The following is a 14,420-nucleotide window of genomic DNA, read 5'->3' on the forward strand; positions in this document are numbered from 1 at the left end:
GGAAATCCAGAGCACAGAGCAAGTAAAGCATTGATTTCTCTGTACAAATGTGCCTGTGCACATGTGTGTCATGGCAGGCTTATCCGACTGATGTCAGAATGTTTACAGTGACAGTATTCTTTACGCAACGATACACAGGCTTTATAGGCAAGCAGGTTCATCTGGATCAGATCTCACACCATGATGCCATGCATCTTTGATGACACACCAGACACTCAAGTTACATGGTGATGCACACACAAACATACACAGACTCAGAAGTCCACCCTCCACCCTGCACACTCCTCCTCTTCAGCACACTGTCAACTTGGATCAACTTGCATTGACTCATAAAGAGACAACTAAAAATAAGACTTGTACTTGGCAAGATAGAAACACACAATGCAGAACACGGATCAAAACACATCATTTACATATGAGGAGACAGATCTTCTGGAGATGAATAAGACTATAACAGACAGTAAGAATTGTGGCCAGGAATCCATTTTGAAATAATTATTCTCACGCTCTTAATCGTGTGCATCTCACATTTAAGCAGCCCTGCAGTGTGGAAACGAATGGCTGTAAACAAATGTGTTAAAATATGCAGTTTCATGACCTGAATCTCCTCCTCGCTGAGCCTCTGCCTGAGCAAAGCCCGCACTGTAACATGGCACCAGCCAGAGGGGACACCTGACACCTTCAGCAGAGCCAGGACTTCTCATTTATGCTAAGCGAACAAAATGGAAAAGCCACCCTAAAACTGAATTTGGAGATGTTGTTATGGAGTGGGGCATAGGTGTTCAGTAGTAAAGAAATAAATAGACATTATGACATACATAATCATGAGTCAAATATAATTTAAACAATAAATTGTGAAATATAAGAAATTATTAAAACTAAACTCAGTATTTTAAAATGTTATTTCATTATTCTCATATACATAATGACTGGTTTTATTGGTGTTAATATTAGAAGATTTTAACTTCAAAATTCCCTTTTTTCAAAAGTATTTATTTTATAGTACTGTTTTCCCCCAATGACATTTCTATTGCATATACTACATAATGTCACTCTTCATGACAATGGTGCTGTCACCAGTCCCCACCCTCCCACCATTCAGCCAATCACATGCCCTCAGTCTTTCTCAGCAAGCTCAACAACTGCTAACAAATTATGCCAGCTAGCTAATGTTAGCTAGAACAACAACACCACCACCAAACTACCGTATTCTTCCAACTACAAGACAATATTTTCTTCTGTGTCCAATTATATTACGTATATACAGAAGATATTCAGTGTAACATAAGCTACTACAGAAGGTCATTTGCAGCCTTAATGGTGCCTACTAAACACTAACTAAACACTTTTTCGTTAGCCAAGTTTAAACTGCAGAAGTTTCTGATGACTCATATAACGTGTTTTAGAGAAATACATTCCTGACAAGTGAAAATGAGATGAAATTGTCTTTGAATTTCTTTACTGCAGAAACAGACCATGGACTGAATCTGTCAAACTACAGTCAGTCTGTCACAGATGTTTAGGACCTCTGACCACTTCTGTCAGAAGAGTCTGAGAGGAGATTCTGAGTATATGACCGAGAGAGAAGCTACACAAATGTGGGATTTAAATCGTGCTGAAGTATTTCATGTTTTTTTACAAGAGAAAAGGCTTCAAGGATGAGGACTGTATTCTCTTTGGACTTATCCCGGGACAGGATCCATCTGATCATCTCGGTTTTATATCCTCAAGAAGTCTTTTTTCCAACAACAGGTTTGTGAAAGAGTCACCATCAGAGTCGTCTCATTTTCAGGCCAATATAGTAATTCTGACTTACTATTCCGAACAAACTAACTCCTGCTGCCAAAAACACAAAAACCATAACTAACCCAACTCTAAACGTGCTAGCTAACGAGTCAGTTAGCTAGCTAGGCAGATTTGTGTGATAAGTTATTACTTTTATGAAAGACATTAGAAAGGGAATAAATAAACTCCAATAAACCACAATGATGAAATAATGTTTCATAAAGAGGAGTTGAGTTTAAATAATTATATGTCTGACATGTATTCTTATGAGTAATCATTTTATTTACTTAATACTGAACACATCACACTTCTTCTTCATGCTCATTCTTTGGCGGGCACTTCACAATTAGAGTCTGAGGTCATGAAGTGACACAACACAGAGCTGTTTGAATTGCATTGCAAAGTACAGGAACATTTAGTGCTTGAGAATATTAGTAATTTGCTCATATAACAATCATTCAGATATTAGAAACCTGCTGAGTCCACCTCCAGTTCAATGCCAGTGAATGAATTTATTTATTTTTTTAAATCCAAGTGCACTTTATATTTTCTCTGCTGCCTACCTAACGTTGTATTATCCTCATTGAAACCTGCAAGTTGGTTCCCCAGTCTGGTCTTTTTGTATCAGTGACAAAGCATAAACACATAAACACATCAGCCCCTAGCCGATAATGTAATCTGGCACCGGCTCCAAGGACTGAGCAGAGTAAAGGAGAGGAGTGAGCCAAGCACTCCGGCGGCTAAATTTACTCACCCGCTGCAACCCCGGAGCCTATGCAGATTCTATTAGCACTTTTGAACAGTTCAGTACATCATCAGTCTGCCATTCTCCATGTTAACGATGAGTGTGCTTTGTATCATACCAACATCTCTCAGCACAAATAGGAGCTGCACTTTGAACAGTTTAGGGTCTGAAGTGCGCAGCATTAGAAAATACTGATGTTAGTCTTAATCAGCATACAGGTGTGCGTCATTGGCCTCGTCTACCACAGTAAACATGACAATATTTATATTCATCTTTTCCCACTTGCACCCAGAGTGGAAAAAGGATTGCCCCCTGTTGTGTACTGACACTGTGACCTAACAGCTGGCTTTGTTCACATTTGGATTTATTGTGGATTTTACTCCGCCTTATTACCTAAGCAACTGATACAATAGTATAAAGAATGCAGGTACTTGGAGTGTCTGAAAGCATTAACTGGTTGGCTCAACTACCACATGTGAACATCCTAGCTTGAATTGATTATTTTCCATCTTAAAAGCTGGGCACATACAGAAATCTAAATTAATTACGACCAGAGGTTTAATTTAAGTACATGAAAGGCAAATATCATTCACAGCCAGGCTGCTGTCTGCTTGATGAATGAAATGTTCATTCATTTGCATATATTAAAACACACTTTGCATCAAATTACTGCTGAAGCATTACTTGTTGAATTCTGTCAAGCATCAGCGCCGGATTAGTAGTGATCCTCCATCTGAAGTCTGAGATTGAATGTCTTCTGAAACTGGATTCATCTTCATTATTTACAGAATGTATTTAAGAGTGTTTGGACATGGACTACTGACGGAAAGGAAAAAATTGGCACACAAAATAAGGTATATTTCAAGGTTAATGTCTTGAATAACTTAACTGTAGTTTAAAGAAAATGCACAAATCCCAGGAACTGTATGTAATAGGTAAGTGCCAGCAGCTATGCATCTCTGCATTTGAAATTATGTTTTCCATCTTAACTGTATTAATTCAGCTTCTCTGATTAGCAGCACGTCCTCAACACGCTCATCTGAAAATTAATCCTGGATCAACAGTCTTCCTCTGAGATGTTTGATAAATTATGGCTCTCATCTTTCCAAGGCACGGCGTTCTCTAGCTGTCTATCGGCATTGTAGAAGAGCTTCCGCCGAAGAGCGCTTCAGTGTCGGCGCTGCGACAGAGTGCATAATTCTCCAGAATCCTATGTTCAGTTAGTGAGTGCTGTACTGTCCCATATAGCTGAGGACAAAGCAAGAGTTTGTCCCACTTCTTAATGTGAGTTCACTCACTGATGTACAGTTCTGAGGCGGATAATTAAAACATGGGGGACCCAGGGGGAATACTATTTGTACTGTGTGTGTGTATCTCTGGAACATTTTATCAATGAACAAAACATCCCTCTCCCATTGATAGTAAACAGACTAACATGAGTGCACATCTGGTGTCTGGAGGAAGATGTTTGCAAATTCTGACTGACATGAAAAAGTGTGTCCAGCTCTGAATAGTGGTGTTAGACGAATGACCTAATCTGATTTCTGAATTTAGGTTGGACTTCAGAGATGACCAGAGAGGGCTATAAATGAGGCGATGATGCAAATGCAAATAGTACCTTAAAATGGGACACGGACTGTCAATGGATTTGATGCTCTACTCACTTTAGACATGACTCAAAATCCTAATTTATCATTATTGTCCCCAAATACAACACGAGCCAGCAATGCTCCTACAGGAACTCATAATGTGTGGACAGTATGGAAACTTTTGTCACTTTCTGAATCATAAAGTGGTCCTCTTTTGTCCTGTAAATACTTAATGATACTGATTAATGAAGTAGCCCATGAACAGGAAATTAATCTGCAACTATTTTGATAGTCAATTAATCAGCAACTGATTTAGCAACACTCTCCGACCTCGTGAGACTCATATTGGACCGTTTAAAAAAAAAAAAGATCGAAATCAATGCAGCAGAACCAGAGATATCATCTGTTTCATTCCACTCATTCTTCTTCTGAAGTATGACTTATTCTGTCAAAACCTGGCGCCTGTATTACCCACAATGCAACTCAACCACCGACAGCTCGGTTAATGATACGGGTGTTTTATGCTTGTGGCAGCTAGGCTGGGCTGCAGAGGTCTGGTCAGCTACCTTTTTCCCCCCCACACCCCCAGAAAATGAGATCCTCACTTTCAAACTTGTCTTCAGCTCCAGCCGACTCTGACTTGAGGCAGTTTATCAGATTTCCCTCAGCTCCCTCTGGAGGCACAAAAGGCTTTATACAACTTGCTTCATCCATAGATGGATAAAATTGTTAAAGTTTATCTTTAAGCAAAACTGCCAAAGGTTCTCTGGTTCCATGAATACCAGCTGGCTTTCATAGTCCTCTGTGATATTAAACAAAACATCTTTTGGCGTTCAAAATATTGTTAGTTGCAGCTCGAATACAGTATGTTCCACTGGGAAATATGACTTAAAACATCTTTAATATTATAAAGCAATATATGAAGTCCCCCTCCACTCAGTGTTTGTTTCACTCTGCAGAAGGCTGTATGTACAAATCAAATAGAAAGTTTCTCTGTGATCACATTAAATCGGAGTTTAAGAAATGGACTAAGACTTGTCACATCACAACTAGTCTGGAGGCAAAGTGTGGTCCATTATGCAACTTACACATGCACTGAGAATGGACTTTATGGTGAATAAACATCTTGTGTCCAGCTTAAAGTTTAGAAATTAACAATATTTTCATATTCATAGACTTACAGTGATATAAAACTGAGGAAAACAGCAGAAAGTCACATTGAAGAAGCTCGAAGCCCTGAATATTTGGAGTGTTTGCAATCTCTTTAAAGAAGAATGCTTATAGAAATATTTGTCAGTTGATTTTTGTAGGTCGAATAATTAATGGACTAATGTTTCAGTACAAGAAAAAAAAAAACTGTTATATGTATACCTAATAAGATGTACACTGAGTAATTATAAACTAAACTGGATCATACTTTTCTCTGGAGGCTGGTTCAGACCATTTCAGTAATAATCTGCTGCTTTTGACACGTGATGACTTTAGAGAAAAACTTTCACCAGAACATCACCACGCTGCGCTGACCTTTGATGTGCTCGTTGACAACGCTCTCCAGCCGGTCCAGCCTCTCGATAATCCTCAGGGTTTCCCCTTTACTGTCCTCCTCCAACTTTCTCTCCGCTTCGCCGCCGCTCTCCGCAACTTTTGGCCCGTTGGCCACATAGTTGGTGATCCAGCCGACATACAGAAGACACACGATGTTGGTCATGCCGCTCAGGATCACACATGTCGACACCAAAGTTTTAGTTCTCCTTGAGCACAGCATCGCGACATCCCTCCATGGGCTTCTTGTTTCTGACGCGCGCAGGTAGGTGGATTGAGGAGAAGACGCACTCGAGAAATGTGTCCAAATGTGACTACAGCGATGCGATGCTGTGGAGTCAGTCCGCTTCTGCGCTCTGAGGTCCCGGCTGAGGCATTGCTAAATCCTCTGGAGGCTTTAAGCGCTTTACCCTGCCTTTATAGTAATATTTCTGCTAATAATACTGGGAAGGAGAGCACCCGCCGAGCAGCCGGCGAATCAACCTGCGCTCAGCAGCTGCAAATCTGCCAGACGCAGCGCTCCAACCCCCCACTCCCCCCAGCCCAATAGGAGGGGAGGAGGCGGGGTCTGCTCGCAGCTAGAGTACACAGAGGGGGGAGGGGGCAATGTGAGGAAGCTGAACTGCATCGGCCCAGACTCTGACGGTCCGCTGAGGTAATTGAAATGAAACAGGTGCGTTTATGTAAAGACTGGACTGTCGTGCGCCTCGTGTGCGCGTAAATGTGTGTATGTGATGCTTAAACAACTTGTGCAGGTGTACAGGTTTGTGTGTGGTGTGAAGGTGTGTACAGCAGATGTTCAGCACCTGTAAGGGACTGTAGGAAAATTATTATAGGATCCTTGAACTTTTGCTTTTGGCCTGGGGGAGTCTTATCTGATTACGAGAGAAATGGGTCCAAGTTTCATAGGATAGTCTATCCGAGTCACAACAGGAGGCTAGTCTAACATCTGGCCAAGGGACAACAGTTGAAAATTAGCCTTTTGACTTACTAACACAGGCACACTGATGAAGATTAATGAGCATCATACCTGTTAAAAATAAATAGAATAAATATAATAATAAACAAACAAAAACATAAAGATACATATCTTAACAACAGCAAAGTCAGAAAGTAGGAAAACTTAAAAACCTAAACATCAAAAAAGTAGGCTAGCCTTTTTCCCAACACATCATCTTAGCAACTGGAGTTTGTGTTTAAAATGAGTTTTCCTGAAATCCTACAGTAGGTATTTGTTTTCATATGGAACAACTCATAACACCACATTTAAAATTTTAAAGCACATTTTTTAACCTTCACTTGTGGGCCATTCTAGTCCATTTCTTTTATTAGGCTATAACATCATCCAATTCCAAATGTATTTTTGATATCTGTAATCATGGTTAGGGCAACAAAAATTGCCTTCCCTCAGCAGCATCAGACCTGTGCCAGGTGTGCTTTTGCTTGTCATAACAACTTTATTCATTTAGTAGCTTTTGGTTCAAAAATACCAGGAGTACCTGGAGTGCTCAGTAAACAGGACGCACATTTTGTTATATTTGCCATAACGATGCCGTTAGCTAAGACCGCTTCTACTGTACACTCTGGGAAAATTATTGTTCCATTAATATTTTAAGGATTATATAGGAGGACACTATCTTAAATTCTTAATGAGGTAAAGGAGCTGAAAGGATGCAAGACAGACATCGAGCAGGCCTCTTTCTGCTGGACTAGTAAGTGATATTAGCTGGCTTGCTTTGTCTTGTGTTGCTTAATGTTTGGCTGTGGTAGCAAAGTTGCTGACTTACTAGTTTTTGAAGTAATGCTGTTCATATGTATGACAACGGTGTATGAGTGAATTGCACTTTGGGTAGGGTCCAAAGAAAAAATGAATAAAGCTGGGGAGGGTGTAGCTTTATTAAAAAGTGAAAAGTTTCAAACCCCCCTCCACACCCTAAGAATTTGGTTCAGTACTTAAGTGTGTGTGTGTGGGTGTGTGTGCACACACATGTGTGTTTATACTATACAGGGTAGCGATGGGGCAGTGGATAAGACACACCTTTGGTGTGGGAGACCTTGGTTCAATTCCCCACTGCGACACATACACCATTGTGTCCCTGAGCAAGACACTTAAATGTCCTCTGACATAAATAGCAATTGTAAGTTGCTTTGAAGAAAAAAAAGGCTGCTAAATGATACAGTAAATAAGAGGTATGTGTCCATGACTTTGCTGCTAGCAGGTGGTTTGTCCAACAGCCTCTCATATGCATCACTTCCCCGCCTCTTTGACTTCTTATGAACACACACACATTCACACACCTCTGATCGCTGGCCACCTAGGGTGCCTACCTGAGAGCTAAAGTAACTTCAGAGCTTCGCACCACCAACAGATGGATCTTGCAGTTAGAGCCTCTAGGCTGCCGCTTTCATCTTTGTCTTTCATCCACTACCTCGCCATTCACACACACACACACAGACACAGATACACACGTACACACACGTGGCACAGAATCGAAAACTCTCCGTTCACCCAAGAGCACTCTGGCAGATACAGCCGACTCGCCCAGGGTATAAATAATGCATTAGATCTGAAATATTAAGGCTCTCTGCTCTGTACTGCTTTCAATCTGGTCTGACTGACTGTCTGTCCAACTGTCAGTCTGTCTGTATCACTTCCATCTTTCTTCTCTCTCTTTTTGGTCAAGAAAGGAGACAAAATATTGCTCCACAAGTGTTGAATATGTAAATAAGCAGGTGTTTGCTAACAAGTTCAGCATATACAGTGTAAGTTAGAGGAGATGATGTGCCCCCAAGTGGCAAAGAAAAGTTTTTGCAGGTTTAAACCTTCTTCTTCTTCTTCTTCTTCTTCTTCTTCTTCTTGTTCATTAGCTCTACTGATGGAAAAAGAAAATCCACAGGTGTACACTCAATTTTACTTATTTAGCTCTGATTGCACTGATTTTACTACGACACCACTACACCAGTGTAGTTTTGGCTGCTGAGTGTTTAACAAGTGCCGTTTACTTCACCTGGCTAGATGTAAAACAATAGGTTTCAGTAGTTATATATACAATATAATAGTTCACAGTATCATACATTCAGTACTTAGCTATCTTGATTCTCTAGCTGCCAATACAGTGTGTCTCAACTTGTATCTGCTACATATATATATATATGCTTTATATATGTATGAGCAACAGCCATATAAATAGAACCGGGGTATACTGTTCCCCAGCACAATATCCTCTTATTATGACACATTCACCTTTCAAAGAGTTTTGTATTATCAACAATGTTTTTCCAGGTCAATGCTGAATGTTGAAATCACCCACCTACAGCTTATAGCCTCCTTGGAGCTGTAGACATTGATATCTCCAGGGGCAGAATGGATTTTTACCATTCAAACTGCATTTGAAACATCCATTACCCTTAGTTCTTTTGGAGTCTGAACTGCAAAGTTAGACCTTACTTTTAGCACTTTGACATAGGACCCTGGAAACATAGGGATGAGCACAGACAGAGTGTTTCCCAACTTCCCCCAGGTCGCAGCTTTAGTATTGAATTATTTCACAGTGAATGGCACACTTTTGAGATATACTTGTCAACACAAGTATGCTAACGCAGAAGCTTCAAGCTATGCAAGATCAATTTCACACGTCAATGAGTTCTGGAGTGTTTCACCACAAAATCTTCACGCACCGCAAGTGTGTCTGAATGTTGTGGCTAGGGACACTATAGCATGAATCAACAAGTAAAAGCTGGCCCTTTCTGGTTGATTTTATTTCCACTGAAAACAACCCTGACTGACTAGTTTAACAAAGCCCTAGCTGAACATGTCCGTATCATGGACTTATTAAGGAGAACCGTGTGCATAGGCATGTTTCTGAGGCTTTTTCATTCAGAAAGAAATGAAAACGTACAAATTCCGACCCTACCATCTGAATGTCGCAGATGAAATAGAGACTCATCAGACCAGGCAACGTTTTTCCAGTCTTCTATTGTCCAATTTTGGTGAGCCTGTGCGAACTGTAGCCTCAATTTCCTGTTCTTAGATGACAGGAGTGGCACCCGGTGTGGTCTTCTGCTGCTGTAGCCATCTGCTTCAAGGTTTGACGTGTTGTGCGTTCAGAGCATAGACTGTATAAAAAAAGTGGATGTAGTCATCGGTGACATCACCCATTGCTTTATGGACTGCCATTTTGAAGCCTCGGAGTTGTCCGATAGGGCACTGCCATGTTGAGTTTTTGCAGCCAGGAAGTGCCCAGAAGGGAGCATATTTGGACGAGACAGTGGAGCTAACGGCCGTGTGTGGAGCTAGCTAGCTTGCTTAGCTAGGTGCATCTGTAATTCATGTTAACTATCATTTTAACAGGGCTGATAATTTTGTCTAGTGAACAACAGGCTCAAAACTACCAGAGAAAGTGAACAGCCAACTCCTAATATGCTTTTACAACGGCGCTAGTTAAATTTGCACAGTGCCGTGGGTACGAGTCACTGTAGCCTGATCAACAGGTTGCCATGGTAACGACTTGTCAATCATAGATTATCCCCTCTTGAAGCATACTCTGCTTTATGCTCTATTTTCCTCTAAATGGGACCATCATTTACTAAATGTTGTATTAAAGAAGACCAGAATCTAGCGAATGAGACCATAAACTTGTTAGGAAAGGGTTTAATTAGGTAATAAAAAAGTAGAGTCATTTTAATTCAATTAAATTTTATTTATATAGCGCCAAATCACAATAACAGTTATCTCACAGAGCTTTTCATAAAAGAGCAGGTCTAGACCGTACTCTATGATGTTATTTACAGAACAACAATTCCCATTTTTTACCATTATTTCTAATGGAACCGGACTTCTTATTGCAACCAGCCCCCTGCTGGCCATTCAATAGAATGCAGGTATAAGGGACTTCCTTATGTCATTTTCGTCCACACGGCTGTCACTCACTGGATATTTCTTTATCTTTATCGGACCATTCTCTGTAAACCCTAGAGATGGTTGTGAGTGAAAATCCCAGTAGATCAGCAGTTTTTGAAATACTCAGACCAGCTCGTCTGGCACCAACAAATATGCCACGTTCAAAGTCATTTATATCCCCTTTCTTCCCCATTCTGATGCTCGGTTTGAACTTCAGCAAGTTGTCTTGACCACGACTTCATGCCTAAATTCATTGAGTTGCCATGTGATTGGCTGATTAGCTGCTTTTGTCTGCAAGTAATTGGACAGGTGCACCTAATAAAGTGGCTGGTGAGTGTATATACTGTGGTCATGGAAACGCACGTTTGTTAGGTTTGTTATCTCCCCAAGTGCAAGAGCCATATTGAGTATGTTCCCAAGTTTATGCTGGCTGGGTCATGCGTTGTCTTTTGCATTCACTTACTTACTGTAAGTGGACCATGTTTGTGCTCTTAGTGCTCTTGAAACACTGTAGTTTGATAATTTGGGGTGTAACGCAATATTAAAACGTGACGATATTTCTTGTTGAGGTGAAATGTGTCTTAGCATGACAGAGTGTTGCGTTTCAAACCAAACTCACTAGTTGAAAAGGCACAATCCATCCTGAGTAAGAGCCAGTGCACTGCTTACCTGCAGCACTGGCCAGACTATACGGGAGGTATCTCCAGTGTTGTTGCCGAATCACAAAGATGTTTTATGAGACGCAAGAGGCGTCACTTAGTTTTATTTTTGTAGACCAACTTTTGTATTAGAACCATAGACCATATAAAATAAGTGGATGTAGTCACCGTAACGTCACATATTGCAGTTCAGAGATTTCAGATTAGCTTGCAGAGAAAAATCCTACAGATCCGCCCACCTACAGGGGGAATGTGTTTCATGTGGATTTAGTATCTCCGGTATAATAGGATTGTACTTTAAAGCTGCAATTTTGTAAGAGAGGAAAGTACTTCTAAAACACTCTGAAACTAAGCTCATTGCAAGTGCAGCATATCTCTTGTGACATGACACACTTCAACAAGAGATGACTTAAAGAAGGCTGCCAGGGGAGCACTGCCAAAATATCCTTGTCATTTTGGCGTAACACTCAGTTTGAAATCAGTGGACACCATCTCTCTGAGTTGTTCAGACAACATTGAGCTGATTATGTGGGCCCATGCCTGGCTGCAACAAGGGCTTCATTAAATCAGTTTGTGGTGGTGGATCAATTGAAAAGCCGTCTGTGTTGACAAGTGTTTGCTATGACAGAAAGGATGAAAGCCGCGGCCCCCTGCACTGCAAGCTAATAGCACAATAAGCTCAGATGAATAGTGTAAGGAAAGCCAAGCAGCACAAGTTGGACAATGGTCCAAAATGCCAATACTTGTTTTAAGTACTTGCCTTTTTTGTTTTTGGCTTATCTTTTAAAACTTTCTGTGCAAAACAGGCTTAATGTTAAATGAAGATTAAAAGCAGAAGTGCTTTAGACAGCTCTGGCACATCTTTGACTTTTCAATGAAGCAGCTGTTTTATGCATTCAAGCTTTCATCCTAACCTGCAGCACCATTACACTTAGAAGACGATTTTTTTTTGTAACCTGCTGCACATTACATTTAAGCTAGATAAAAAGCTTTCTTCTAAATAGCAGTGCTATTGAGGAGGACGACAAGGATTTCTACAAGAAGACTTTGGAATAAAAGTGCTGGGTCTCACAGTGAATATTAAAGGCCTTGGGGGCAAAATTAGAATCAGAAATCCTTTATTGATTCCTGGGGGGAAATTGGTCAAGTGGTCAAAACAGGTGTCAAGGAATGTTTGATAGAGACCTTGGGCCTGCACAGGCATTTACTGAGGCTGTCTTTCAGCATAAAGAAGATAAAAACGGCTTCCTTACATCATTATTTACTAAAGACAAGGTGAACAGAAGAGGTGATCTTAGATTCATACTTCAGAGTATCAGACAAAGACCGTCTACTCCTGTTTTTAGCAAAACATAGCTTACTGTACATTGAGAAAAGGTCACGGAGAACCGATCAGTGACCCTGCATGATTGATATACACAAGTATTTGTAAAACCTGACTGGATTTACATAGTTGGTTGTTGAAACATGCACTTGCACACATAGACATAAAACGGGGCTTCAGCACCTGCCCTTTTTCTTCCTCAAGAGAAAGTGCCCCTGCGATCGACCTGTCCAGGATGTACCCTGCCTTTCGCCCGATGTCAGCTGGGATAGGCTCCAGCCCCCCCGCGAGCCTGTACACAGGATAAGCGGTTGACGATGGACAGATGGATGGATGGATGGATGGATGAAGAAAGTTCCCTTTTTTATGGGGTGCTTTTTTTTCCTTTTAAATAAAGTATATTTATTCCTGTTTGCACACAGATTCCCTGTCAAACAAATATATTTATTGAATAAAAAAATCTAAATAGGCTATCAGGTCGGAAGAAAAGACTCTCTACCTCTCTTTCTCCCTCTCACTCGCTCCCATCCCACTGCAGCAGCGCAGCACACAGACAGACAGGCAGCAGCCCCTCCCAGCAGTGATTTTCTTGGCTTGTGTGGAGGTGAGTGGTGATGAACAAAAGACTAAACCACCAGTGCCTTGAGTTTACCGCTAATTAGCCAAGACAAAAGGCAAATATAGGCCTATGTCTTGCTAACATGCATGACTCATGAGCTGAGCAAATGTAATAAAGTAGCTGAAGTTCAGCTAAGCCAAAAGGCTGTATCATGGCCATACAGGCTAATGTACTGTACTTAATGGAGACACTTCAGGTGAACACAGTAGGGCCTAACATTTGAGTCCAATGACGTCATCACAATCACCACATTGATATGCTAATTCGGTGTTAACTAATTAAAAAGCGCCAATTGCATAATTTGGCAAGTCGCTGCAGGTGAATGGGATAAAGAAAAAAAAGCACATCACCACAGGACTTCCCCAGTTAATGACTGACATCAAGAGTCTTTTCCACTGTTCTGTTTCAATATGCAGAAGTTTTCTTTCCATTAGAGTAAAAGAAGACATTGGAAGCAAAATAGACCAAAATCTCGAAATTGACCACTCCATGATGAAACTCCATGTATTCAGGCAATTCAGTATTCTGTTGCTTGGCTGTGTGAAGCTGAAGGTTATCCTTACTCATTTGACATCTTGCTTGTGAAACAAAAAGTAAAAGCATTTAAATAACATATTTTATGCCTGCAGCCCAATGCCACAGTTTAGTGTCAAATTTTTTGTTGATTTTGAAGTGTTATGTATTCCAATAACACCAAAAGAATTAAAACGCTTTATTGTCTTGTGAAAAATAAGCAAATTGTTAATGAAATGTCATTTATTCTAAATATACACTTGAAACTAGTAGCATAGAAGACATGAACATTGTGGCATAGTTTCCTTTGCTGTTGCCTGCTCCTATGATAAACCTAGTGAATACTAAAGAAGACCGTGGTCTTATTTTGTAGAAAAGTAAACATGTTGAATATACAATAAATTGGAAGGAAGTCAGAGTTGTGTTAATATATTTAATGTCTTGTTTAAAAATAATGCCCTTTTTTTTACTTGAGCCCCTGCCCACCAAAATGTCTGTGCACGTCACTGTGTTGAAATATAGGTTAATGTAATACACAATTATTTCACCACAAACCATTAACCACCTTACTTGTCTTTCATGCAGTAGCTCCACTTTAATCTTGAGAAACTGCAGAGCTGCAGTCTCTATTCATTTGTCACTGTAACCTACACTGTACATTTTACATTTACAGCTGGGCTGAGGTTATTTTTGACCCTTTTCTCTCTGCTCTGCTCGCCTGCCATTCACCGGTCTTGGGCAGAG

The 14,420-nt window shown here is 40.5% G+C and overlaps 1 protein-coding gene across 4 annotated transcripts in view; it reads right to left on the reverse strand.

Moving 5' to 3' along the window:
- Nucleotides 1-6,147, reverse strand: part of galnt18a (UDP-N-acetyl-alpha-D-galactosamine:polypeptide N-acetylgalactosaminyltransferase 18a) — a 173,013-nt gene extending 166,866 nt beyond the window's left edge. For 2 of the 4 annotated variants that reach the window (XM_038706409.1, XM_038706411.1), the window contains exon 1: nucleotides 5,644-6,147. In XM_038706409.1, coding sequence (XP_038562337.1) covers nucleotides 5,644-5,884 — 241 coding nt within the window. In that variant the 5' untranslated portion in view covers nucleotides 5,885-6,147. The remainder of the gene's footprint in view (nucleotides 1-5,643) is intronic. The other 2 variants (XM_038706410.1, XM_038706412.1) reach the window with 1 other exon arrangement.
- Nucleotides 6,148-14,420: the final 8,273 nt, after the last annotated feature.

This window comes from Micropterus salmoides, unplaced genomic scaffold, assembly GCF_014851395.1.
Source record: "Micropterus salmoides isolate LMB-PRFRI ecotype aquatic unplaced genomic scaffold, ASM1485139v1 Ms_hic_scaffold_8, whole genome shotgun sequence".
Classification (NCBI taxonomy): Eukaryota; Metazoa; Chordata; class Actinopteri; order Centrarchiformes; family Centrarchidae; genus Micropterus; species Micropterus salmoides.